The sequence below is a fragment of the Opisthocomus hoazin genome, chromosome 21 (assembly GCF_030867145.1).
Source record: "Opisthocomus hoazin isolate bOpiHoa1 chromosome 21, bOpiHoa1.hap1, whole genome shotgun sequence".
Classification (NCBI taxonomy): domain Eukaryota; kingdom Metazoa; phylum Chordata; class Aves; order Opisthocomiformes; family Opisthocomidae; genus Opisthocomus; species Opisthocomus hoazin.
In genome coordinates this window covers 5,570,689-5,597,562 of record NC_134434.1, presented here as the reverse complement: position 1 = coordinate 5,597,562, position 26,874 = coordinate 5,570,689, and the positions used below count along the sequence as shown (strand labels likewise).

General features: G+C 54.6%; 1 protein-coding gene across 2 annotated transcripts in view; it reads left to right on the top strand.

The window, feature by feature from the left end:
- Positions 1–11,746: 11,746 nt before the first annotated feature.
- Positions 11,747–26,874, top strand: part of PIK3R6 (phosphoinositide-3-kinase regulatory subunit 6) — a 31,623-nt gene continuing 16,495 nt past the window's right edge. Inside the window, exons 1-6 of one of the 2 annotated variants that reach the window (XM_075441068.1) lie at positions 11,747–11,914; positions 14,495–14,869; positions 19,205–19,337; positions 22,709–22,792; positions 23,937–24,028; positions 26,387–26,455. In XM_075441068.1, the coding sequence (XP_075297183.1) occupies positions 19,325–19,337; positions 22,709–22,792; positions 23,937–24,028; positions 26,387–26,455 (258 nt within the window). In that variant the 5' untranslated portion in view covers positions 11,747–11,914; positions 14,495–14,869; positions 19,205–19,324. Of the gene's footprint in view, positions 11,915–14,417; positions 14,870–19,204; positions 19,338–22,708; positions 22,793–23,936; positions 24,029–26,386; positions 26,456–26,874 lie in introns of those variants that run through there. The other variant, XM_075441069.1, reaches the window with a different exon arrangement.

Sequence of the window (26,874 nt, the reverse complement as noted above, 5' to 3'; positions counted from 1 at the left end):
TGGAGGGGACCTTAAAGATCATCTGATTCCAACCCCCCTGCCACGAGCAGGGACATCTTCCACCAGCCCAGGGTGCTCAGAGCTCCATCCAACCTGGCCTTGCACACTGCCACGGAGGGGGCAGCCACAGCTTCTCTGGGCAAGCTGGGCCAGTGTTTTTCACCACCCTCATGGGGAAGAATTTCTTCCTAATATCTAATCTAAATCTGCCCTCTTTTAGTTTAGAGCCGTTCCCCCTTGTCCTATCACTGCACCCCCTTGGGAAAAGCCCCTCTCCATCCTTCCTGTTGGCCCCTCCAGGCACTGGCAGCTGCTCTAAGGCCACCTCGGAGCCTTCTCTTCTCCAGGCTGAACAACCCCAGCTCTCTCAGCCTGTACTCGTAGGAGAGGTGCTCCAGACCTCTGATTATCCCATTGTAGAGGAGAGAGAGTACATATGGTACTGGACCCGCCTGGCTAAGCTGCACGCTCCTCACTGACCTGCTACAAGGAGGACATGGCTAAGGTGCTGGGATGAAAACAGGTGACGAACTACAAACCCAGGAGCATCTCAGAGTTAGGAAAGGGAAAGGAGGCACTGGGCTCCAGGAGCACGATGGCAGCATATGCTCGCCTGTGAGCATGTTAGCAGTGAGAGATAGACAAGGAAAAGCTGGTCGAGTCCTTTCTGGAGAGGGAAAGCTATCCACGGACGATGTCGAAAATGTTAAAGGCGTGCTTGCCTTGAACTGGGAAGAGCCTAGCTGGGAGTTGGTGCCTTCCCTCAGAAAGAGGGACCGGTCCCCTTATGCAAGGTAGGTGCACTCAGGAACGATAAATGCTTTAAATCACCTGACATGAAGAAATTCCTGCCAAGATGCTTCATGATTCAGCTAAGGGCTCCCTCTTGGAATGACTTTTGGGAATGAGTGGAGAAAAAGGGAGGTTGCATGACTGGAGAAGGTCAAGTGAAGAACCAGCCTTTAAAAAGGAGGAAGAAGCTGGAGCTCTCTCATCTTAACTCAACTGCTGGGAAAATGCCAATGCAAACAAACCAACCCTTTGCAAGTACCTGGAAACAGCAGGGAAGTGAGGGATTTTTCAGAACCAAACTGAGTTTAAACCAATGTGGTTTTCCTCCTATGGCAACACAATGAACCCCAAGAACTTTGAGGAACCATCTGAGCGCAGTAGAGTTTCTGCCACCACCTCTCCCGTGCTGTCTGTCAGGGAATGGGGGTAGTACAGACCTGGTGCAAGCTGGGTGGGAGGCCAGCATGCGTGGTCTGAGCACAGGTTTATTGCCAAGCTGGGAGGATGGAGGAAGGTGGCTGTGCAGGGCCTGTCCCGCTGCTGGGGCTTCCCAATCTATTTGTTAAGGAGATGCGAGATGGAGAATTTAGTTACCTTCATGGGAGGTGGAGCATTTACTTACATTCACAGGCGAGGCCGAGCAGGATGGTGACTGCACTGGAGAACTGGAATTTAAAGTGAACAGAGCTGAGTCCATGTTTTTTACCTCTCCATAAACTGCTGTTCAACAGGGACAAGCGCTGAGCTTCCCCCTGGGCCAGGAGTGGCAGCTACATGGTGGGGTCAGGCGAGCGGCTGGGGAGGCGGCGGTTCTGCTGGAAAAGCTGTGGGGATGCTGGGGGTCACGAGTTGCCTCCAAGCTGCTGTATCTCACCTGGGTGTCACAGGTCAGGCTTCACCAGCTCAAAGAGGAGCACCGCCGGCATGGAACAGCCAGATCCTCTTTCCTCTGTGAACTGCCGAACGATGGACAATGGTGGCCTCAGAGAGGAGGTGTTTAGACTCAGCTGGAGAAGGCTGATGACAGGGGATGTTGCAAGGCACATTCACGTTAGGCAGGGTGAAGGCGCAGGGATGGCCACGCAGGGGGAGCAGAGATGGTTGTCCTGCCTTGGGCATGCACTGGGGACCGGTTTCTGGGTCCAGCCTTGTCCTGCGATTCTCCGAAGATGCAGCAACCTGCCCCTCTCTCTGCCTTACACAGCAGGCTGGCAGCTCAAGCAGCCTTTCGAAAGCCCTGCTCATCCATCCTGAAAAACAACTGTAGAAAGAGCTTCTCCACTCAGCTTATCAGCTCAACGAGTGAAGTGAGCAGAGTGACTGTGATTAAAAAGAGCTGTTTCCTGTTGCATGCAATCTCTGGCAGAGCTGATAAGCTCAAGGATTTGATCTCATTCCAAAACTGTCACCTGGCGACCCACAGAATAGCTGTAAATTCTGGGAATAAGATCATGGGAGGTGTGAGCAGCAGGCAGCAGAACCCTACAGCCCTTGGCATAAGTGCATGCAGCACTTAAGATTTTGGACAAAAAGCAAACTCTCACCACTTCAAGCTGATCTCTTCCTCAGCACTAGCAAGTCACAGACACCCCGTGCAAGCACAGGCATGCCCAGCTCGTCCACACGGGACGGCTGCAGCACCCACCAGACGCGCCAGACCTGTTTGCTGCGCACAAGTAGGTAACCTCGACTTGCAGTGGGTTTGGAGAAATGAAAAAGGCCACTTAAATACCATCAAACTGGCTGTTTGCTTGGCTTTCCCTCTCCCCAGATCCCCTCACCTTCTATATTTGCTGAAGCTGGAGGAAAACTAGAATAGGGCTGAAATCCAGGGTGGAAAATAGATCAAAATATTCCTTGGTTTGTGACCTGTTCCCTAATAAACTGTAAGAAAATAATCCATTGACTAAAGCGTTGGGGATTCGGACATCTACCAGGAGGAGGTTTCCCTGTAGGAGGGGTGTTTTAGAAGGAGCAGAGCTCAAAGAGCATCATTACTTTTGCACAAATACCTTTGCTTCCCTCAGAAACTCGGTCGACTTGCTAGGTGTGTTTTTAAAGCAGCCACATAATGATGGAAAATTAAAGGTGGGAAAACTAAAGCATCCATAAATAGAAACCAGGCCAGGAGAAGAGGTGTCCAGAGCTCCCCTTTGACAAGAGCCTTTGTATGTTTGCAGGGTGTGGAGCAGTGGCCAAAATGGAAACGGAACGTCAGCACTGCGATGGGGAGGAGAAGCATCACTGTCTTGGCCAAGCCCGCTTGCTGCCAGCCCTGGCATTGCCACCGGCGCTCCCTGAGCCATGCCGGTGCGTCGCGGCCGGCGGTTGTGCAGCGTGCTCTGCGGCAGGGAGCTGCTGCTGCTGGCACGGGTTCAGGCGCCGGCGGCTGCAGTATCTCCAGAGGAGAGAGGGCTTCGTGCTGCTCCCAGGGCAGGAAAGCCCCTTTCTGGGCAGTATGTTCCTCTTCAGGCTGGAAAGCCCCTGCTGAATTAGTGCTTCAGGTGAGCTCTTTCTGTTTATTTTGGGAGACAGACTTCTCCTGTGTGAGGGAGCTTCAGACCAGTTAAAAACTGTTGTGTATCCTACTCATGCACTGAAGCATACGGGCACGGCCCTTCATGGTGTTCCTGTAATACCTGTAAATCACAGAGGACAGTGTTTGCAGGGTCAAAGAACTGTTTTGTACCTGGTCCGCGCTGCTATTTTGGTTCTTTCTTTTTTTTTTTTTTTTTAATTTGGTCTTCTGACTGAAGCCTTTGTTTGAGCGGGGTCCTACCTGGCTCTTCCTCTTGCCGTTGCCAGCACAGGTTGGCAGAGGCATGATGTCATCTGGGGTGATTTGACAGTTCCCCATCCTGTTCTCAGGTGACAGGCCGCTGTGTTTCAGTGTCTAATGATATCAGCTGCTAGCTGGCAGCTCCTCACAGAAAACATGGAGAACCAACCCCTTCCTTCCCGTTACATGTGTTGCCACAAGAGAAAGTGACCCTACACTGACGCTGAAGTCCAGCTGCTGCTATGAATAGAGATGCCGTGTATAGAAAAGGCAGGAGGGGAAGGTGTCCAGAATAGCCCTCTAGCTAAATGAATTTTGGGTTGGGATCCCAAAGTTGATGGCATGAGGGGGGTGCTGGATGTGTGCTGTGGGCACTGCCCAAGGAAGCTCACTGGCATCCTCCTCCTGTAGCTGTGCAGCGGGAGGGGGTCCAATTCCAGTGAAAATAAGGGGGACGGTGAAGGTTTGGGACCTGCAGTGGCCAGCTGAGAGGTGAGGAGTCAAAATGTCCAGCAGCGAGAGGGAGCTCTCGGCCTTGAAAGATGCTTGTGAAGCATCACCAATGCAAGAGCAGATCCAACAAAGGGGTGCCATGTAGCTGGTGCCACCCATTTCCCCTCCTACGCAACCTCATGGGGCTCACACCCTCGCTGGTGTCAGTGCATTGGCTTCACACCTCACTTTCTTCTGGCATTAGCATGGGAAATGGTATCTCCTTGGTCGTTCCTGCCTGTGGCCGGAGCTTCTGCACGCTGGGTAACTCCTGCTGAGGAAGGACGGACGCAATGCGACATCGGGACTGATGGACAGGTGGGACAACAAGCTATTGAACAGCTCTGCCCAAACCCTTAGCCCAGGCATGCTGAAGAAGCTAACTCTGATGCTAGCAGGGACAAAGCCTCTGCAGACAGGATCCCACGTGTATGTGCCACAACCACGCTTGCCCGCAGGGCTGGTCCGGGGGCCATCGGCACCGCTGCGCTCTGCAGCGATGCTGTACCGGGGCCAGGACACGTGCGTGTGTCCTTCATGAATGGGAGCGAATGTGAATGAAAACAAGACAGGGGAAACGCGGATGTTATCATCTGCTGTTGTGTGCTGCTGCTGCTGTTTCCCCGGAGCCTTCCTGCCCGCAGGACGGCCGTGCGGGGCGGTGAGCCTGCCAGGGGAAGGGGATGCTGCTCACCGCAGCAACTTGGCACCAGTGCAACGAGTGGGAATTGAATGCAAGTAACGCTGACAGCCAGTTAAACTGCCTCCTCCTGCCTTTCTCTCCCAGTCAGGAAGGAAGTAGGTTATTTTTAAATCTGGGGCCCAGGTATGTATCTATACCTAATGCTTTTTCTCATGTAAAAGAAGATGGGAAGTGATGCAGTATCAGCTGCTGTTCCCACGCTCCCTCTAGGAGTACTTTCACCCCCAACCCACTTCATCCAAAAAAGCTCAGAGGCTCAAGCATTTCTCTAGATAACACCTGGGGTGCTGAGCGGATCTAGTAGCACCCTGGCCGTAAGTGGGGACAGCACTGGTTACGGCAATCCCTGGCTGGAGGGGCTGGCCAATGCTGCTGAGCTTTCCTGAGCACTTGGTGCAGTGAAGCCTGAGGCACGCACACATTTCCTATCACCTGGCTGGGGTGACAGAGTTGGTGAGCTCACCCCACATCCCATAGCGATGAGCATTCGTGTCCCAAGTTGGGCTGGGTCCACACATCCTTCCCGTGTGCCAGCCTGAGCTTACACTAACGCAAAAACGGGTCTTGGCCCTAAGAGTGACTTGGTGCAGGGACAGACCCCAGCAGCCCTGAGCAGCCTCGCCTGGGGCCCCTGTTTGGGCTCATCCCAGGAGCTGCACTCCTGACACTGAGTCACGAGTGGTGACAACATGATGCCCTGCTGAGCACAGCCAGACCTGCAGCCAGTACATCTGTCAATGCAACGGCAAATTTTTCCATGAATGTGTTCCAGGAGGGGCTGGGCATCCCCTGCCCGGGCTGCGTCCCCGTGCTGGCACTCAAAGCAGGCAGGAGCTGCTCTGGGCAGCTGCGGGGACAACGCTGGCATTGAGCAAAAGCAGATGTGTGCGAGATGCTCGGGGCGGAAGGCACTGGCAGAGGCACAAAACGCCACGCTTGGAACGGGGAGCTGGAAAAGCGTCTCCTTGGACAGACTCCTCCTTGTCTCTCGTAGCAACACTGTTTATTTGGAGGTACTGGGTGTGCAGCCTCAAGCGCTCCTTCTGCCTCAGCTGGGAGGTGGCAGGGCCGAAGGAGTTGTCCCGCGTGGGGTGGCTGGCGGCACGGCAGAGGCTGTGCCAGCGCCGGGGCTCGCCGTGGCTTCCTTGGGACTGGCTCATCCCAGAGCAGCCCGACCTGCACGGCTGGTTTTGGGGGATTAGAGGCAGGGCATGGCTGAGCCCTCTTTCGCCCGCTCCTGCACGTCACCGGCCGAGTGCGACCTGCGCGGGGACAGCTTTCTCCTTGAGGGACTTCTCTGTGAAAGAGGAAGTTGACTTGAAATAACTCCGGTGCTTCCCTTTTTGCTTTGCAGACTTTGAAGTGTGCTGCAGAGCCCGACAGCCGCCCCGGTGCTCTCCCGGCACCCACCGACCTCCTCACCGGGCAGAGTGGACCCTGCGATGACTTCCCCGGGACCCCACTATGCCCCCCCGCGCTGGATGGGACCTCGGGCACACGCGTGACTCGCCGGGCTCCCCGCTGCCTGCCCCGAAGAAGCAGGTAGAGTCCTGGAGGGCACGTTGCTTCTGGGTCCGTGCATGGGGAAACGCAGTGCTCGTCCTCTCTCTTGTCTTCTCTCTGCTCCTTTGAGGGGGATCTGCTGCTCTGTGGGTCCCCAGTGCTGCGCTTTTACTGGGGGGTGCTTCATGCCTTAGAGGTTGGCAGTGCGTACGTGAGTCCTACATCCCCGCGGACCCTGGAAACCACTTGAACAGTGTCGGTGCGGCTTCCTTTCTCGGGGTAAATTAGGGGAGGGATGCTGGAGGTGCTGGAGAAGAGGAACATGCTCCTTATCTGCAGGAAGGGAATATTTGTGCAAGCTTCCCCTGCTGCACCCTGCCAGCGAGCGGGATGCTGGTGCGAAACACAGGGTTTGCCCTGGCGCCTGTCCCCGGGAGGAGCATGGGGACTTTGCTGCCTGTGCCCCTGGAGAAGACGTGGCTGGTTTTGATGTTGTTACTGCTCTGGCACTCGTTCAAGGCTCCCGGCCGCTCGCTGCACACGCGTCGCCCGTGCACGCCCCGCAGACAGACGGCAACTGCCTGCTCAGCCCAGATGGGGTGAGTGAATTACACCACTGATTTGGGGCCGTTTCACCACTAGCTCATGCTTATTCATTTTGCTCTGTGTGAAACAACTCCCAGTTGCAAGGAACAGAGGCAACTGCCCAGAGCTGCTCCCGGCCATGGCCCGCTTTTGCCTTGGCATTGCTGGGGCTCTCCGCTCCCAGCTCCTTGCACCATGGGGCATCCATCCAGCCCTGAGCCTGGGGGGCTGCGCGCTGGCTCTTGCTGCAGCGTGGGGGTGGCCGGCGCAGTGCACGCTCGGCGCTGGCGGTTTGTGCCATCCTGCAGCTTGCCCCGCTTCCCCTCCCCTTGGCCTGGGACCTCGTCTGTCCCTTGGGGGCCCTGAGCACCGCACCAGTGACACGGCAATAAACAGCGATGGTAGTGGTGATAATGAGGATGGTTCAGCAGCCCTGTCCAGAAAGGAAACAAAAAGGGTAGTGCTTGGGGCCCGAAGTTCGAAAAAGTGTAGATAAGCCAACTCTGTGCAACAGGCAGGTTTTAGTCCTCCTCCCCCCTGTGTCCCGCTGAGCGTTTTCCTCTGGCAGCATCCTCTGGCTGCAGCAGAGGCGCTGAGCCTGAGTTGTCGCGACGTGACCGGTCACCTCCCTGGGATGCTGTGGTCCTCCCATGGGAGCTCTCTGAGTCTCTATGCAACATAACAGCAGTTTTTCTTTTCTGCCTTTTGACTAAGTCTGAACACAGAAACAAATTCCTCTGGGCTTCAAGGACTGATTTATCATCTCTGAGTATTACACAAACTTTTAGGTGTGTACTTGTTTGGTACTTTGGTTGCAGAGTGAGTACGTGGCTCCCAAGGCTTTGTTGAACAGTTTCTGAGTTACTCTGTGGGTGGCCCAAATCCACAGCACATTATTCAGCGTTTAGAGCTTAGGGCCCCACTGAACATCTAAAGATATGTCCTGCATCTGCAGTGGAAGAAAACATGTGTCAGTCTGGTAAAATATATGGCCATCCTCTGCTCCATCATGTGAATCTGCTCAAACTGCACAGCTTTCAAACATGAATTTAACCTGTTCTGGGAAGACCTGGGCTTGCTGCTCGCAGCAGGCGCTGGCCTCTGCACAGCTCTGCCCTGCAGGCTCTCCCCGCCAGCCGTGAGATGCTGGGCTCCAGTGCTGGCACAGGGCTGTCCTGACATCCAGTATTGGAGACCTGCTATGAAGATCAGCTGTGACGGTGTTTCTATTCCAAAATAGCTTGCCGTATATTTTGGTTCTTTTGGTCCTGTTTCCTAAAGAGACAGAGCTAGGCGACTTCACTGTCTGCTGCCTGTCCATCAGTCTGGGGTAGCCCATGTTCCTGGCTGGATGGCCCCAAATCAGGCAGCGGAGAATACTTCTTGGCACTGGGAGAGATGGCACAGGGCAGCTAGCAATGGTTTTACTGGAGTTTCCTGGACCTTATGGGACAACATGTTCAGGTTGTTGTATGACAAAAGCCTTGCTTTCTTTTTGCTAAAAAAAATGAAATAATCTCTGCTTCACAGAAGCGCTATGTGGGAGATGACTGGCCACTTCTCCCCCTTGCCAGGCACCAGCTTGCACAACCCCACTGGAGCAGTTTCCATTTTCTCCATTGTGTTCAGATGGTTTCCCTCTGGGAGTCCTGTGAATGCTATCTCAGAGCAGTCCTGCTTGTGTTGGACATGATCTCACTCCACTGGTGACAGGGACCTTGCTGTAAAACCTGTCGGTGGCCCCTTTGGCGGGGGATGCCCTGTGCGCCAGCTCACTGGGAAAAACTGAGGTCCCAGCTCCCCACCACCCTCTGATACATGGGTTGGGCACGGCTGCTGTGGTGGCAGGGCCATAAAGACCTTTTACCAGTCACCACCATAAGGGTTTGCAGCTGGCCATTGGGATATGGGCAGCAGCAGCATCCCTCCCCAGCATCCCCCCTGTGCCCAGCTTCGGTGGGGATTTGACAAAGGGGAGCTCTCATTTTCACGAGAAATGAGAGCTCCTCTGCTCCAAGTGTTTGGGAAAGAGCTGACCCAAGAGGACTCTCATTTTGGTTGTATCCAGCCTTCCTAACACTGACCACATCTCCTACCCAGAAGTGGGGGCTCTCGGGAGTTGCTTTCCCAACTCCTTTCTTGTTTTTGTGCACTTTGCTGGTGTTAATGGCTGTTCCGAAGGCAGATGCCGTGTTGGCTGAGTCACGTCTTTCTATTTTGAGGTGTGACACGCCTTGAAGACAGCACCGTCCATCAAATATGGTTTGGGCAGGAGCTCTCCAAGGGAGCTGCTGTTGTGAGAGAGCTGTGCTGGGATTGGTGTTGTCTGTGAGTCTCTAGTGTGATTCTTCAGCCCAGACTGGTGTTACTGGTGAGTGTTCATGGTCCTACTGAAAGCAGTGGTTTCTGTTGTTGCTTGTACCATGTAATTAAATCTCTTTATTGACTTTGTACTCCTAATGCAACATGATATACTCCCCCCTTCCTTGCTAATCTGCTTCTCTTCCCACTCCATCTTAGCCCTGTCAGCCATTGTCACACTGGTCGTTCCCCACTGCCAGGGCAATGTCAAGTGCACACTGTTAGCCTGGTCATCTGCTGACACCAGGGGAAGGTGCCACACACAACACGCTGGGCTCACTCTGGCTCTGGTCACCTTCCTCTGGTGACGCCTCGAGCCCATGGGCAAGTTCTCTGAGCCCCAGTGACTTCCCCTCTGCTGTTGGGCAGATGTGACCACCTGAGTGCAGCTTCCAGCAGAGCCTGGGTGAAATCCCCTCTGCTATGGAGGGGAACAGCACCATGTCCCTGCCCAGAGCCGGCACTGAGACACTGCTGCATCACCTGGGGAAGAAAAGACCTAAGTTATAAACAGTTCTGGATTTACCACTGAGGCTTCTGGATGCAGGTAGACCCCTGGTGGTCCCTCATTCTCTGGTCTCCAGATTGTGCCTGTGGTCAGGCAATGCAGATGGGTACAGATGTGCTACCACCAGCCGCACTGGTGGAGCACTGCAAGGAACAGCAGCATGATGTTGTGGCACCAGATCTGGTGGAGCACTGCAAGGAACAGCAGCATGACGTTGTGGCACCAGATCAACCATGCTCATGAACTTCTGCTTGGGCACGTCTCACTGCAGCCCCACGGGAGCTGCGTGCTCCACAGTATGAGATGCTGAGCACATGCTGAAACTGCTGTTTAAACCCTGAATTTCTTTGTGAGGGGCAAAGGATTTGCTGTCAAGACACAACTGCTTTCTCCCAGCTGGTGACACAACGAATGCCTGTGGAGTGAAGGGGCTGTACCACCAGCGACTGCTGGTGAAGGTACTGTACAAAGGCGGTCTTGCTCAGGGAATGGGACTGTACGGAGGTAGGGAGCAGTTGTGCCATCCCACAGCCCATTTGATCTCAAGAAAGTAGCTGGTTCCCTGCCTGGCCTCTCCCAGGCGGGCTGCATTCAGGAGCCCACTTTTATTTCCCCCTCAGGTGGACAGCACTTGCCTGGGCTGTTTGTGCGAGCAAACCTGGCAGCGGTTTTTGAAAAGCACTTATTTTTTCCCTCTGATTGTTTTTTCCAAAGTCAGCTCCGGGAATGGAAAGAGAGATGCTAAATCTAAAAAGCTGATGCTTCCGGAAAACTCATTTCTTTCCTTAGAAAGAATGAAACGTGACGTTGGCGAGGAAGTCTCCAAAGAGTCGTTAGTGTCCAGGAAGCCGCTCAACTTCCACACCAGCTTTAGCAAAGGGCTTCGGGGCCCATTCAGTGCTGATGGGCTGATGAATGTCTGCTGCAGTGCAAGCTGTGAAGGTGTTTCATTAGTGAAACGGCTGCAAGAGCCATTCTCGCCTTCTCCCTCCATGGGCATGAGTCTCTGGAAGGGAGGTGCCTTGCCAGAGCAGCCAGCAGGCAAGCGGCGCAGTAAAGTGTTGCTGGAAAGCAGAGTCTGAGCTTGAGATGTGTTTCCTTGGCAGTGAGAGCCTGAGGGAGAGCATCTGGTTTCGTATCAGAGCTGTCTGAAACCACAAGCCCTGCCAAGTTTTGAGATGAAACTGAAAATCAGTCCAGAAGCAGGGCTCCAGGCTGGTCCATAGCATGCACGGTCTCCCTGCCTCTGCTGCAGGTCTCCTCCGCCTCAGCAGGCTGTCTGAACAGGTCTGAAATAAGGCTCCTAAACAGAATCTGGCAGGTGACCTTTATGTGGTTTTTGAGTTTCATAATGAAACTTTTGCTTAGTTTTCATTTCAGCTGAGACACCTTGCTCTGGGGCGTTTGAGATGGAGCCAAATCCTGCCCTCGGTGTCTACCCATGGCCATGGTTCAGGTCCTCAGGGGATCCTGGAGCTGCTCTTGCCTGGACAGTATGGAGGGCTGATGGCTGGAAAGCTGCATTTGTCCCTGTTTCCTACCTGAGCTGTGCAGCTGGGCTGGAGCTCGGGATCAGGTCCAAAAATAGCGGCTGCTCCACTGGCAGACGGACATGGTTTAAGAGGACGGTGCAAACAGGATGTCAAAGCTGCCTCTGATGGACTCCCCGGGTAGGTTCTGCTGCAGCGTCGGTTTGTCCTGGTATAAGCAGTGACGCTGGGTCCAGCAGAGCAATTGCACAGTGTTCCGGGGGCTGTCGGCTGCGGTTCTGAGCAGCCCCGAGGATGCAATATCAAATACTCAGGTTGGCTTGGGGGAAACAGTCCTTCAACTCACACAGTGAAGAAACTCCCCTTCGGCTCACATTTGATATTTGTGCTCCAGCCACTCTCGCCAGAGCTCAAAGGCAACGCGGGCTGGGCGGCCGCCCCGGAATGAGAGCTTTGTAACGTTAGACGAAGCCTCTGATGTGCTACTTTCATAACCGACCTCGCTCGAAGGCAACTGCAGGGAGAAGGGGGAGGGCAGCACGAGGGGGTGGCGAATTCTGGTCTGCTCCACAGGACATCTGTCATCTCATGACGAAAAGCAGCGAGTACATGTGCTCGTGTGTCTCCCCTACAGCTGAGCACTCGCCGCGTCTCGCTTCAGGACGCTCCGACGCTGAACAGCTCGCTCGCCGCTGCCGATGGTATTTGTACGATCCTTCCTCGCACCGGGAGCAAGCCGGGGTGTCGGCTGCAGGAATGGGAAGAGTTGGGATTGGAGTGGTAACTGGTGGTGGGATGGGGGAGTGGGGAGAGGAGGAGCGCTGCTGGGGGAACAGCTTTCTATGCTCCCTTCCTGCGCAATACGCGGGTTTTTCTTTGCGAATGTCTGTAGTTGAGCTGATAAACAACCACAGGAAACCTCAGACGTACCCGTGTAGTGAATTTGTAACTAAATACAGGGCTGCAGAAGGCGTGGAGAGACTGGCTTTGGAGCGGGACTAAATATAACTCAGAGAAAGCAAGCGTGCATGCACCATTGGCTGCGCTTGCCCTGCCGTGTCATGGCTGTCCCCAGGCGAAGAGGGGAGGTGGGAGAGGGGACATCACCCAGGGCTGGCCATGGTCAGCGCAGCTCCAGGCCATGGCATCTGGCACCCAAGCCAGGGTGTGCAGGGCAGCGCAGGGTGCTCGGGCACAGGACGGCACAACCAGTCTTCCCAAGGGAGCCCGCACGCTCGCTGCTGGCCCAGCTCCCACCCCCAACAGGCTTAGGTCTAGGTTTTCTTGCACGGCTTCAGATACTTCTGCACCGCTCGGTCTGTGTCTCATGTGCCTCACCTAGTCTAGGGGTTTTGGTTTTTAGTGATTTCTGCCAGCTTTTGATGATCTGTGAGGCAGGGCAGCAGGGCTTTTGGGGAGGCTGTGGCATCCCCACGTTGAATGTCTCCAGGGGACAGTCTGAGTCGCTTCTCTCCACCAAGTAAGATGGGGTTAAAGTGACACATGTGGATGGACACATCTCCATCCTTCTGCCATGGGATTTTCAACCTCACCCCAGCATCCTCACATACTGAGGGCTGAGCTTCAACTCCTGCCACAGATCGGAGCTAAGAGGGAAATGTCTTTTTCTTGGGACAGGAATGTGCTTTCCTGCAGAGCTGGACACTTTGTCCAGCAGGTGCACCAGGCTGGGGAGGCAATCCCACTGCTGTGCCATCCACTCCCTGGGAAGTTTGCCTGGCTGGGCTTTGTCGTAATGGTCAGCAGAATGGAACAGGCTGGAGGAGCTGGGCTGCTGTGGGGTGGGACATGGCCCAGGTGGCCTCCTGGGACCAGTCTCTGGTCCTGGTCAGGCTGGATTCCCCTGCAACTCTCTTGGTGGTGAGGCTATGACCGTGTGATGCCTTGCTCTGACTGTCTCTGCTCAGGCTATGGCCGCTTAGAGGTGCGTGGAGTCTGGGGGCCAGGCAAGCCCTCCCTGGCAAGGGACCACGCAGTGCTGAGCCTGAACCAGGGCCCTTTGGGGCTGCAAGTGACATATCCTGACACCCACAAGGGTCCCAACCCATGGTATAAGTAAAACAATCTAACAAGGGCAGAGTGAGCATGAATCCTTCTGCATGGAGGCCAAGAGCAGCTGACGCAGCCCATCCTGGTCTCTGCGTGCAGTAGGGACCCGTGACCCTAGAGGGACCAATGACCTGGCTGTACAACCTGGTGGTGCCCACCCAGCCACAGCTAGGACCCTCCAGGCACATCCAGAAAGCAAAATGGTTAATGCGTGATCTGGTGAAACCTGTCTCGTCACAGTGTCTTTGCTGTCTGTCCGGCTAACGACCAGCCCTCAGAAAAAGGAGAGGGCATGGGTGTGCTCTCCTGCACACACCGGGGAGGGGAAAACCCTGGAGGAAGGTGACTATTTGCTTGTGCAGGCCTGCGACAGAGATGGGGAACCCCTGTTTAGGAGGAAGGTGGTTCAACGGGGTGAGCACTGGGAGGATGGAGAGGGGAGGAGGGAGGCAGACTGGAGGATCCCAGCCCCAGCAGCCTCACCTCACTCTGCTTCATCTTGTATCTGCTCGGATAAAATAGAGCAGCTGTCACGAACTCTTCCCCACCGCTGGGTCCCCATTAACTGCTGCCCTGCAGAGGAGAGATGCTGAGGATAGGTTTATGGGATGCTCAGCACCCAACGCTCAGCCAGGTCCTGCTTATGCTCTCTCCGGCACCCTGGTGGTTTGGAAGGGAGGATGAAGCTGCAAAGCCTTTAAACCAAACTCTTATCCGCCAGTTCCCAGGGTGAACTCTGCTTTCACTGCAAAGTTCTTCATTTTTAAGAATATAGCCAGATGGTTCCCATAACTACCCCAAACTCTTGGGAAAGGTGGCTTTCGAGTCGCGAAGGGTTTTTTTCACAAAAAAACCCTCATAGTTATTGAAACCTGAAGGGAGGAATGTGACTTCCCTTCTTGCCCTTCCTTTTTAAATTTTTCCTGCAAATGAAATAAAATACAGCTGATGCCATGGGTATTTTAAGAATTGCAGAGAGGAAGCGGGGATTTGCAGCTCTGCAAAGAAGTGGGATGAATGCAGAGAAGACTCTGGTCTTGCTGAGCTGGCAGACAGCAAAATAACCAGTTACGGGATGAAATGTGTCTCATGTCTGCTGCAGGGAAGGGAAGAGATCCAAGGGGGGAGGAGGGGGACAGAAAGCAGAGAAGCCCTCACGACTGTGGATCAGGGAACTGAGCGGCTTCTGCCTCTTGCTGGCACTTTTGCAGGGGTTGCTTTGACGCGACGCGCTGTCATATTTCCCCTCGACTCGTCTATCATCTCCGCGCCGTCATTTGGGTCGCCTGGGGCCCGTGAGCCCTTCCTGTTTCTGGGCAGAAATCTTGTGGTCACCGGTGAGCTCAGGCACAGGCACACGGAGCAGAAGCGAGCCCCGTCCGTGTTCAGCAGCATCGTGCGTGGGCTCCGGTGCAGATGCCACAGGGATGGCTGCTTTGCCGTCTAGCTCCCTCGGCTGAGGAGCCGGTGCCCTTCGGCTGCACCTGAGCTGCCTCCTCCTCCTCCTCCTCGCAATGTGCCTGCTGGGATGGTCTCGTGCCCCGAAGGGAGCTGTGATCCTGGGAGCTGGAAGGACGCAAGGGAAGGTGAGTGCAGCCGGGAGTCGAGCAGGTTTGGGGCAGGGTCCTTCCTCGTGTGGTCCCTCTGCTCCCGCTCGCCGTGGGGACGGTGCAGGGCCAGGCTGCGATGGGCGATCCGTCAGGGCAGCGGGGCAGGGGTTCTCTGGTGAAGGGTCTGAGTTAGCCCACCAGGCACTAGCACCCGTGCAGAGCCCACCCCCAGAAACGGGGACAATATCCCTCTGCTTTCCCCAGGGATCAGTCCCTGCGGGAGAGACAAGGCAGGCAGAGGGGGCTGTCTGTAGTGAGGGGCTCTGACCTCTTGTGCTCCCCTTCCCCTGGGGTCTGCGCTGACACTCGCTGTCGGCAGCAAGCCCTGTCTGCTGCGCTGGGATCTCGGGATGTGGCACAGTTAATGCTGAGGGTCTGGTCCTAGAGACTCAGTGAAGTCCTCTTGGATGAGAGTGGTCCTGCATGAGACACCAGGCCAGCAGCACAAACCTGGGAGAGGGGACCTGGCTCGCTTGCATCACTGGATGAGAAGGGGGGGCTGCAGCGCAGCTCAGACACATCTCTGTGCCTGCCATCCCCACGCAGTGCCTGAGCAAGAGGTGGGCTCACAGCATGTGGTGGGCCAGGGCTTGATGGGCACAAAGTGCAGAGGTGGAGGTAACCAGGTTCTTCAGCCCCATGGTCTGTGACCGGAAGGGGTGGCAATGGCAAAGGACTCAACAGGAAGGGACCTGTGCCTGCATGCAGAGGATGCAGGGACATCCCTCTCCATCCTCTCCAGGGAAGGAGTGGTCCCAGCATCACTGCATCACATCCCGGCATGTCGCATCTGATCTCCCAGAGGATTTATGGCTGCTGTGTCCTGGGAACAGCCTGGCAGGCAGAGGCACACAGCGTGCGTGCTGGGGACTGATCCTGTCTCAGCAGGCCAAGAAACAGCCTGGTGCACTGATAGGGATCCTGCTACACCCCAGGTTTCTGGGTGCCAGCGGGTGACATCTCCCACTGCTTTGACACTAGCACTGGGGTCTCCATGGTGTGTGCCTGCAGTTCCACACACCCTCTGCTAAAACACTTTTTCACCTAAATTAGCAGCTCTAAGTGCATTGTTGGAGCTTCAGATGGTGGTCATGTCCCTGCAGTGATGCATGGCTTCTCAGTGGTGTTCAAGGAATCCCTCCTGCCAGGTGATGGGCTTTACCCCTTCTGGTCAACCTCTGCCCAGAGCAGAGTCACTGCCAGGGCAGGGGCTGGCAGTCTCCTTCCCAGGGGTGCATAGGTTGGGTCTTTGCTCCCTGCCACTCTTGCTCAGCCAAGGAGGTGCCAAGGTCAGATCATTTGACATAAATCATCCTGGCTTCACTAATGTCACTCAGAAGCCACCCACACACCTCAACTGGGGAGCAGCCTCCATCTCCACAGGCAAGGAACTGTGTGTAAACGCTCTGCGCAGAGGCTGAATTTAGTCCTTGGTTACAGCACAGGCTCTTGCATCTTCAAAGTCTTCCTCGCCGTGTTACTGGGTTTGGATTTGTGTTGGGGTGACTGCAGGGCCAGCTGCTCTTGAGAAAGTCCTGATGAAGCCCAGGAGGGAAGGGCAGGCAGCATCCCCATCTGTTGTGGCCGCCAGTGTGGTCCCGCTGTCTGAACTGCTCCGAACCGGGGCTGATGCTGTCCAGCCCTTCCCACCCTCAGCCCCACATCCCTCCTGCTTCTTTGGTCGCCCTGGTACCCTCAACCTTGGGGAGCAAAGCAGGCAGAAAATGTCTCCAGTGAAAATGGGCGATTTTCTGCTCATTTAGGTCCCTGTGCTGGCTGCGGCCAGGCCAAGCAAGAACCAGCAGCTGGTGCCTGGCAGGAACCAGACTGACTCCAGTCGTCCTCACCAGCCTGTTCCCATGTATGTCCTTTCATTTCCCTTGTCATACGACATTTACGTGTCCTCCCGCAGATGGAATGACTGGACTCTGGATATGCTGGAGACCAGTTTTTGGCATTTTATGTTGAATTTTCTTGGAAGACCCAAGCACTTGGAGCAGGCAGGTGGACTATGGATTCGATCTCAGCTCCTCTCTGCTGACAGTGAGGAAAGCCACCACATTTTAAGCAGACAGGTGGACTGAAAACCAAAGTTTCTCAGGCTGGAGGAGCTCACATCACTCTGGCCCTGTTGCATCCCTTTCTAAATCTGGAAACTAAGCGCTGGTGAGCAGGTTCCACGTTTGGTCACCAGCTTCCCTCCCACGCTCGGGCAGGTAGGATGCGGATGTGGAAAACCACTGACGCAATTAGCAGCGGGCTGCGTTTCACTCTGGCAGGCGGCCTCGCCGAGCCCCGAGGCTGGTGCACCGAAGGAGCCCGGCGTGCAGCCCCGGCTCCGCTGCTCGGTGCAGGTGCTGGAGGTTTCCCACGGCACTGGGGACCAGGCGCTTCTCCCATCAGGAAATATGATTTTGAGAGCTGCCGTGCCAACCAGCTCACCGGCTGTGTAACGCTGCTGAACGGCATTTGGTGATCTTAGGCATGCAAGGGCTTAGGAAAATCATTCACTCGCCTTCTGTATCAGTGATTTGAGAGGGTGATTTGTAATTTTTGAAGGTAGAAGGATTATTTGATGTTCTCCTGCTCTGGTCCAGACCTTGGCATACCGGGAGGCACACGCCTGTGTGTGGTGCGGAGGGGGAAATGGTTTGCTGACCTCAGCAGACACCTTCTGCCCTGCTACGCACCCTTGGTGCACCCCAGGGTGGTCAGCCCAGAGGAAGGGGCACGTCTATCGCAGAAGGACTCCTGTCCTCATCAACCTTGTCCTCTCCACTTTCAGCCGTGGCCAGGAGCTGCCCCTGCGGCACGGCAGCTCGGCGGGTGGTGGAAATCCGCCACGGTGGCTCGGCGCCAGGCCTTGTTATCCAGCCCTGGGACCAGAAATAAAGGCCACACGGGTCTGGGGTGGGTTTTGAAAACTTTGCGTGCTGCAGGAAACCTTTAATGAGCTTCTGAAAGCTGCTGAGAGCAGGATGCTCTCGAGGCTCGGGTGGTGCGTGGCAGGGGCATTCCCGCGCGTGTCTGTCCATCTCCCCCTGCAGCCGCAGAGCTGTTGGGGTTGGCGGTGGATATTTACAGATTTAGCACCTACCTGGGTAAAGTTAGGTCCTAAATCTGCAAATTAAATAGAGCGAATCCTAAATAGAGCGAAGACATGAGCACAAGCGTGGGTTGATGGCCTGACGGTGCTTGGATGCGGAGGGCTGATGGGACTGTGCTGTTATTGCTGCCTGTGCTGGTTTGGGGACTGCTGGAGGTGGGTCCCACTGTTATCAGCCACTAATGTGGGTGATTCAGTGAAATCACAGTGTTCAGAGCTATGGGCTGGCTGTTTTCCATCCCCGAAGGCAAGAAGAGAGGGCAAAACCTGCAGGCTGGAAAAGCCTCAGTCTAGAAATACTGAAAGCGGTGTCGCAGCTCGCTCAGGCTGTAAATGCAGGCAGCACAGTCCTGTGGATGCTGCTGTGCCCACGGATTGGGAGAGACAAGAGAGCAATGCACGGGGGGAGATGCTGCCTTGCCGTGGGTGCTGGGGTCCAGGACCACGAGGTGCTGGAGACGTGGGCTGAGAGGGACTCGGCTGTGGGGCAGATGGTGACAGCTGAGCATCTCAGCAGTGGTATCTCATATAGAAGATGCCGGCGTCTCCTCTGCTCCCCTGCGGCTGCCCCGTGCCAGCTCCCCAGCCTGCATGTAGTCCTGTCACAGGCAAATCTCCCTTCCTTCCTCCTCAGCTCTTGGGATTTTTTTTCCTCTGTCTTTGGAGAGAACAATGCTTGAAGGCAAGGGAAGCCGTCTGGCTCCAGGCTGGCTTCCCTCTGCAGTGTAAGCAGCTCCCGAGCTTTCCTTGGGGTTTGTTTCTCTGGGATGCTGGATCAGGGTGGCAGCAGTTCAGCACATCAGGCGTAGAAATCTCATGGAAATTTGGGCCCTTTTCTTTATACTTTTCCTTTTCCTGGTTGGACTTTGCATTTGAGAATCAGCCTGAAATAACCTGAACATTTCTTCTTAAACCCTGGGGAGCATGAGGTTGCTGATCCTGCCCTGCTTGGTGATGCTGATGCTCATCCCTGGGGACCTTCTTGCTCTGGGAGGATTTGGGGGCCAAATGTTCAGGCGGGTTCAGCTTCAAGCTGAAGCTTTTTCCAGCAAAACGCAGCCCCTGTGACATGCTGTGCTCACCCTCAGGGCTCTGCCTCCCTGCCAGACGTCCTCCTTGCTGAGGTCCAATATCTGGGTGGCTTTGCGCTCCCCCGCCCAAGGTTCAGGCTGATCCCAAGCCAAGCGTGCCCTGTTTTTTCGCAGGCAGGAGACAGGACCCAAGGCCATGCCCGCGCGGAGTGAGGAGCAGCTGCGCACTCACCCCATCGTTGCAGACGCCCCGCGGCCGCCGTGCCTGCCCCGTGCCGCAGCATCGGCCCGGCCATGGAGAGCACAGGTGGGTGATGCTGATGCCAGGAAGGGGGGATCCCAACCAAATGAACCCACCTCATCCACCGCCTCGTGCCTCAGTTACCCTCTGACAAAATACGTGGGTATTTCTGGAGGGTTCTCGGCCGTGGGGCAGACCTTGATCTTTGAAAGCTGTTGGCAGACCCTGCAGCACAGGTGGGAAATGTGGCACGACGCTGCTGAGGGGCAGCCAAAAGATGTGCTGCAGAGGGGCACTTCTAAAGCACCAGGTCTGGCAACTATTCACATCTGAATTTTAAAGCAGTTTTATGTTTTTCTGTACTTTTTTTGGAACCAGATGATCTTTAAGGTCCCTTCCAACCCTTACCATTCTCTGATTCTATGATTTTTTTTCCCCATCTGTGTTTCATTTTCACGCTGTTTCACAAGGTGGTATTGGTCTCCCAGCACCCCAAGTTTAGGATATCAACACTGAAACAGTTTATTTCATTTCTAAGCCACTACTGTTTGTTGCTGGTAGGTTGAAACTGTTTTTAGATCAAAGTGCCTCTTGTTTGTGTTGGAACGAATGCTTTGACGCTCTGCTCCCCATGAAGAAACCTCAGCGTATCATGACTGTAGTCGCTTTGATTTAGAAAAAGAGTACAGTATTTATATCGGTGCTCAGGAAAAACTTCCCCTGGTAATTAAAAACATACACAAATGAAAAGAATAGGAGATTTCAAATAGTCCATTATTGCGTAATTCCTTAGTGCAAAACCAATGAGCATAATAGTGAAACTGAGGAGCTTTACAAAATCACTGGAGAGAAAACAAAAGGGAGAGAAAACACAAATTTCCAAGACATTTCCTCAAATGACACTTCCAAAAGGAGAAAAATCCCCTTTCTAAGGTCATTTTTGCAGTGTAGTTTCTCCCCGTGTGGATACGATGGCATGAACTGTGCTGGCAGAGGTGGGACTTGCCGCGTACGCACAGGCGACTTTGCCAGCACAAGTGAATAACTGCGAACCCAAGGGTGTGGCTGTCTTCTGACGCAGCTTCCACTGAAGCCGCAGTAGTAAGTACTCCTCTGCAGAAGAAGCCTGAATTGAAAGAAACCTCCGTACAAGCATCCTTAAGGGGATGCACTTCCCTGTGGTCAGTAAATAGGAGAACTATTTTGGCTACTGTGGTGTACTCAGGAATAGGCCATCCGAAATACTTCAGATTTTGCATTTCCCAGTTGTCTTTTGTGCAGGGCTCATGTCTGCTGTCCCTGTGCTCTGGTCACCATCTCACTGGAGCCATGGAACTGCAGTCTTGGGCTTGGAGAGGGCAAGAGTGGCTTGTCATGTGTCTGGCCATGCTGCCTGCCCTGCGAGCTGGTGACGAGGGGGCAGCAAGGATGCTATGAGGGGCAAAGTGCTCCTGCTCTCTGTTGTGTATCACCAGTGGGAATGGTAGCAACCATGGGCTACCACGTCCACTCCCCTGCATGATGACCCTGGGCCACCACTAAAAGATATAGTGGAAGAGCGAAAAATCATCTCTGGTTTTTGCTTCAAATCCATCCTGAGATGGTGCATGGGTCTGCACGGGATGAGGGGCCAGATACTCAAAGCTGCCCCATCTCCTGTGTGATCATATCTTGATGGTCTTCTGCCCACAGAAACACTCGCTGGAGTTGCCTCTGTTGGTCCGATCCTCCAGCTGAGCTGTAAAATCCCCCCAGTATTTGCCTGTTTCCCTCCCCATAGCTCCTAATCAGCCAGCTCCCAACCCAGCTCCCCCAGTCATCATTCCTTGCAAATCCCAAAGCACAGCCTGCTCCACCAACTGGACCCATCACAGTTGGCTTTGTCTCCTTCCAGAGCCAAGGATGCAGGTTTGGAGGCTGTGGAGCAGGTTTGGAGCTCTTCAGTAGCGTCACCCAGGCTGCCTCCTCTGTTTCTTGTAGGTACAGATGAGTGCCCACCACAGCCCTCCTGCCATCTCTCTGATGTTAGAGAAGATGGAGCTCTGTCAGAAGAGGATGTGGAGGCAATGAGAAAATTCAGGGCCAAAACTGGTCAGGAAAGGTGGTGGTGATGACAACAGTCCCAAAAGGCAATCCTGTATGGATGAGACAACTCAGAACGGGCAGTATGTGTCTGGAGCTCCCTTAGGACCTGGATTTATCGCTCCTTGCTTGCATCCTAGCCATGCAGGCAAGACCTGCTCAGCCACTGCTGGTCATGGTCCGGAACCCACCAGTGAACACGAAGGCAGGAACCTGCCCCAGGAAGGGCCCTGGGCTACAGTTACCACAAACGTCTGAGATCCTCCACTGGATGAGGCCATGTTCTGGCTGCTCCAGCCTACAGCTTCCTACAGAAGGAGAACATCACTGAATAATACCCAACTTTATATAATTTTTTTTTTTAATTACAAAGGAGCAAGAATCATTTTGCAGATAGGGAAAGAGTAGCGCAGTGTAAGGAGGGACACAAAGACAGGCCATGGCAGAGTAAAGGGACCTTGCAGCTTTCCTGGCCAACTCCCCACGTGCTTTCAGGGCTGACTTTTATTTTATGTCTGCGATGTGTCAGTGTGCGTGGCCAGCCAGCTGTCATGCGAGCTCACTCGTGATCATGAGCCCTTGCCGTACGTACGAGTCATACCCCGAGCTGGGTCTGAGGTTGTCGAGCTTATTTTTGGCCGAGAGCAGGATGCAGTTTGGTTTTGATGTGTATGAGGTGTGTGTGGTGGTTACTAGGCAGACACACCAACCTCGGGTCCCTGCCTGGGGGAGCAGAAGATGCTTGGAGCCCCGGGGTGGGCAGTTGCATGTCAAGGAGAAGCTGCGAGGGGTTGTGGGTGGAAGGCAGGAGGTGACATGCCAGCCTGGGGGCTCTGCCTCGGTTTCCCATGAGTGGTGATCTGCCGGTGCGGCAGCAGACCTTGTTGTAAGAGTGCTCCTTGTGACGGGTGTGAGGTTGAGGCTGAATCCATGCAGTGCCAAAACACAGAGGTGTTTCTGCTCTTTCATGGTGCCAAGTTGTGGTTTAATTTTTTTCATTTCTATATCTAATGTGTGATTTTTTTTATTGAACAAGAAGAGTGCAGTCCTCTGCAGAGGTGCTCTACCACCACATACCTGCAAGAGCACTTTGCTCTCCAGTATGGCTCCAGGGGCTACCAGTCCATGAGGTGGCACTCGCCCCCATCTCCAGAGATCGTGGGGAGAGCTCTGCTCTGTCTCCATTGAGGCTCATCCAGACTTCAGAACTGCTCAGGCAGCTATCCTGAGAGATGTGGTGAGGGTGCAGTCCCCGTACTCACCCAAACCCATGCCTTCTCCTCTGGGGTTGTCCCTGGGTGCCAGTCTCCCAGGGGTGCTGGCCTGGTTGCTCACGTCCTCTTTGTACCCCGCAGAGGTGGAGTCAGACATCCTGCGCCGTGTCCGGACGCTGCTGCGAGAGCTGGACGGTCACCACCCCGCCTGCCAGTGCGACCGAGGTGAGGCAGAACCCCGGCACGGCTCCCGGGGACCAGCTCCCCACATCCCCCATCCCACCTCGCTGGGGTGTTATTTGGCCCCAAACCCCCACCGCTCCCGTCTCGCCGATGGCTCAAAGGTGGAGGGGCAGAGGGTGGCCTCGTCTCCCCGGTGCTGCTCTGCACTTTGTAACTTGCTCTCGGAGTTGCTAAACCTTTGGCAAGCTCCTGGTGTCTGCCATGCACTGACCTCAGCAGCTCTCATCTCTCCTCCCCATGGCTGTTATGTCCTTCACCCTTCACTCACCCAGGGGGTCCAGCATTGAGATGAGACATCACAGGCCAGGGTTTGTGACGCTGTTTCCAGCTCTGACACCGACTGACTCGCCGCACAGCCCCATCCAACTCACTTAACACCTCTGAGCTGGAGGCTCCCTGTCTCTCTGCAGGGATATCACTTTGCCATGCACTACTCAGTTCCTCAGTAAAGAGTCACTTGAAATACCTCTGTTCTGATTTTGGAGAATAAAACTTTTGGTGACCAGGCAAATGGGCTGCTATAGCCTTAGGAAACTTACTTAACTTTGAAAAACTGATTTTACTTCGAATGCACAGAATATTTTACAGTTAATTAAATTTGATTTTGTCTGGAATGAGCCTTGACATCTGTAGGACTGAGAGGCTCTGTGGTCCTTGCTCTGAGTGGGAGCTATCGGCCGCCAGCATTCAGGTGCTGTGTGCTGGGACCAGCAGGAACCCAAAATCCTCGGGGCAGGCGGTGACAGCAGGCAGTCATAAACAGAGCAACAGAGGGAACGGGAAAGAAACTTCACATCCATTGCCCTGCCTTCCTTTTCTCCAGCCCCTCAGTCCTGGGATCTCTGGGACCTCTTTCCAAAGGTTTCCCAGTGTCGGAGGTATGATACATCAATGTTGCACCCAGAGTCAGGGCAGCAGCATGACTTGTCCCTTGCAGAGGGTCACTGATTGAAGCAGAGGGCACAGAAGCCTGGTTTAGCTGTGACAGTGACATCAATATAGCATCCCAGTGGGTGATTTTTGCAGCAACAGTGCCCAGGTCTCCTGGTTCCTCTGTGAAATCTGCCCCTGGCCCATCGCTGCTCTGCTTGGCAACCTGACCTCTTTCTTGGCTTTCACTTCTCAGGGATGCTGCGATGGACCCTGCACAAAAAAATCGACCAGAATCCCAGTAACAGCTCCATCCTGGTCAGGATCCTGGTGAAGGAGCTGGAAAGGGTGAGTGCTGCCTCAGAGACATCCCCTGAGCGCTAGGATCAGCCCCCCCGGGGCGTGTGTGGGGCCTGGGGGAGCAAAGGGATGGGGACTCAGCTCCACCTCAGACAGGTGCTTTTAGGGGTCCACAGCCTGGCTGGGGGCTGTGGCTCATAGCACACAGTGAAAAACTCCAAGGGGCACCAGGGCAAAGCTGTGGCTTGTCCCCAGCTGATGGCTGCAGGGACGAGGGTTTGCACCAAAAGCGATGGTGAACCACGGGCAGAGCAGGGAACCTCCCCGGGCTCCTCGATGCCGCAGCAGCCAAAGGCAGTCGGCCTCTATGGCTTGCAAACAGCAAAGTGCAAAACTCTTCCACCCATCCCCAAATCCCCCTCATTCCACCCCAGCCAGCTGGAGTCACAGGTACAGTGGAAATTTCTCCTCCATGTCACTCATTTCCTCCCCGGAGGGTGTCAGAGCAGAAGCATCTAACCCAGTATCCTGTCCCGAGAGCATCTGACGGAAACCCCATGATGGTGTTTTCGTTTCATTGATCTGTCTTGTCATTTTCTGATCTTGCATAAACCTTTAGCAGCCTCAGCATCCTGATGCAACCTGGTTTGTGGTTTGGTGAGATGTCATGTGTAGAAGTAGCATCTTTTCTTTCTTTTAAGCCCGCTTCATTTTACCCAGTGCCCTCTCATTCCGGGCCAGGCAGGAAAAGCCCATGTCCCCCCTCCACCTCCTCCTCCTCCTCCCCGTGAGGAGCCCCTGCTAGCCGTCCTTTGTGCAGAAACCTCCCCGTACCATTTTCTCTGCATCTTTGCCATTTCTCCTTTCCGGCTGGAAGGATGGAGCCGCCTTGCTCGGCATTGCTCAGCTCCTGTGTCTCCCGTCAGCTGCTGCGGGGGCAGAAGTACCCTCTGCAGAGGCTGTCACCCCCCCACCACCGCTCCTGTATCACACGCTTGAGCCGCGTCAGCCCAGCGCAGATCCCTGTGCACACATCTAAGTGCTGCGAACATCGAGCCTTCTTCTGAATCTTTATCTCCTGCCTTTTAGGCACCTCTGAGGCCGTTTGCACGCCGTCTCCCTCACCCTGCGGCAGTTTAGCTCCCACCAGCACCTTGGGGAGGGATCTGATCAAGCGGCTTTTGCAAATCCAGATAGACAGGAACACTCACATCACCCTTGGCTACAGATGCAGGGATTCCCCCAGAGGGTTTGAGGTCTGCTTTCCTCTGCAAAAGCTGTGTCTGTCCCTTCCCGTCATGCCTATTATCACTCTGCTGCTCTTATCTTTCCTTGCCCAGGAGGGGTGTCATGCCTCCTGGTCTGCAATTCCCTTCAACTCCCTGAAGCTCTTCTTTCTTTCTTTTTTTTTTTTTTTTTTATATATATTCCTCTGGTACTGCAGCAGCTTTGAGCAGTCACTACCAACCACAGAAAATAATTTAGCAATTTCATGCTTGAGTTCCTCCAGGGCTCTGGGCAAATATCAGCTGGTCTCAGCAATTCAGTATGATTCATTTTATTGATCATTTCTAAAGCGTTGCTGCCATCGGTTCCACTTAACTCACATCCATCAGCACGGCAGCCCTGAAGAAATGTGCTGGAAATATATTTGGGATGGAAATATCTTTCCCAGGTTTATCCAGGGGTATTCCCATTGCTGGAGTGGTCATTTAGATCCAGGCTGCAGGGAGGGGCTAGGGCTGTGTAGGCTTGAGCGTCCATCTGGCTTCCCATGGGCCAGGATGGAGATGCAAGAGCATCTCTCCTCCCTGCCCACTCTGGTCCCACACCCACCAGATGTAAAACAGGATTTTTCCAGAGGTTTCCCAGTGGTTTTATATTTTCACATGAATTTTTGCAACACAAAGGAATTCCTTAATGAGCTCAGAAAATTTTGCTCACGCTTTCCCACCATGACTGCTGCGCATGCTCTTCACAGCTCTCGATGTGAAAACCACACTCCCGCAGCAGCTCCTAGAGCCTTCACATCCCTACAGCAATCTCCAGCCCTGCAATGCTGTGGTGGCCAGGGCAGGGTGGTCCACCCCCGCCTCCCATCCCCAAGGCTTGTCTCGCATGGGATGCCCACTGGGCAGAACCTGTCTGCCCCAGGGACGTCCTGACCACCACGATGGTCTGTGGGGAGGGGTCCCAAACCCCACCTTGGCCTGGAACGCATCACCCTGAGCCAGGGCGAATGCCTGTTCCCACGCTGTGTGTCTGAGTCGCTGAGCAGTCGGGACCCAGCGCATCCCGGGGGCTGCTGCCTCCCCCAGCTCCAGCCTCTGCTCCTGCTGGTGCTGCTGCCCATCCCAGCACCCTGCCAGGCTCTGCCTGCGCTGACTCTGCCTTTTGGTCCCACAGGCGGAGCGAGGTGACTTCAGACGTTACATCATCCCCTTGCTGCACACGCTGATGTACACCTTGATAAAGGTAACCCACCCTGGGCTTCGCTGGGGCAAGATCCAGGGGAATCAGAAACCACAGGAGGGGCCACCTGAAGTCACTCAGCACCTATTCTTGTGCTGAAATATTCCAGTACTTGCCCAATAAAGCCATGGGCCTACCACAGATGGGCTCAACTGTGTGTTTCCCAGTGTGATGTTTGATGGCTGAGACACTGGTACGTGTCACATGTATGAGAGTGACAGGTCCTTCCAGCTAACCCCCTTTTCTGGAGGTGTTTAGGTGCAGGAAGCCACAACCTGGCAAAAATGTGCACCCACAGCCCTTCAGAGGGTATTGCTGGAGGTTTCGAAACTGTTGTAGGGTCTGGTTCTGCTTCACACATTGTATATTGAATTTGGTGTAGCTCCATGCCCTCCCACCCTGTGATCTATTGTGGGGAGAGC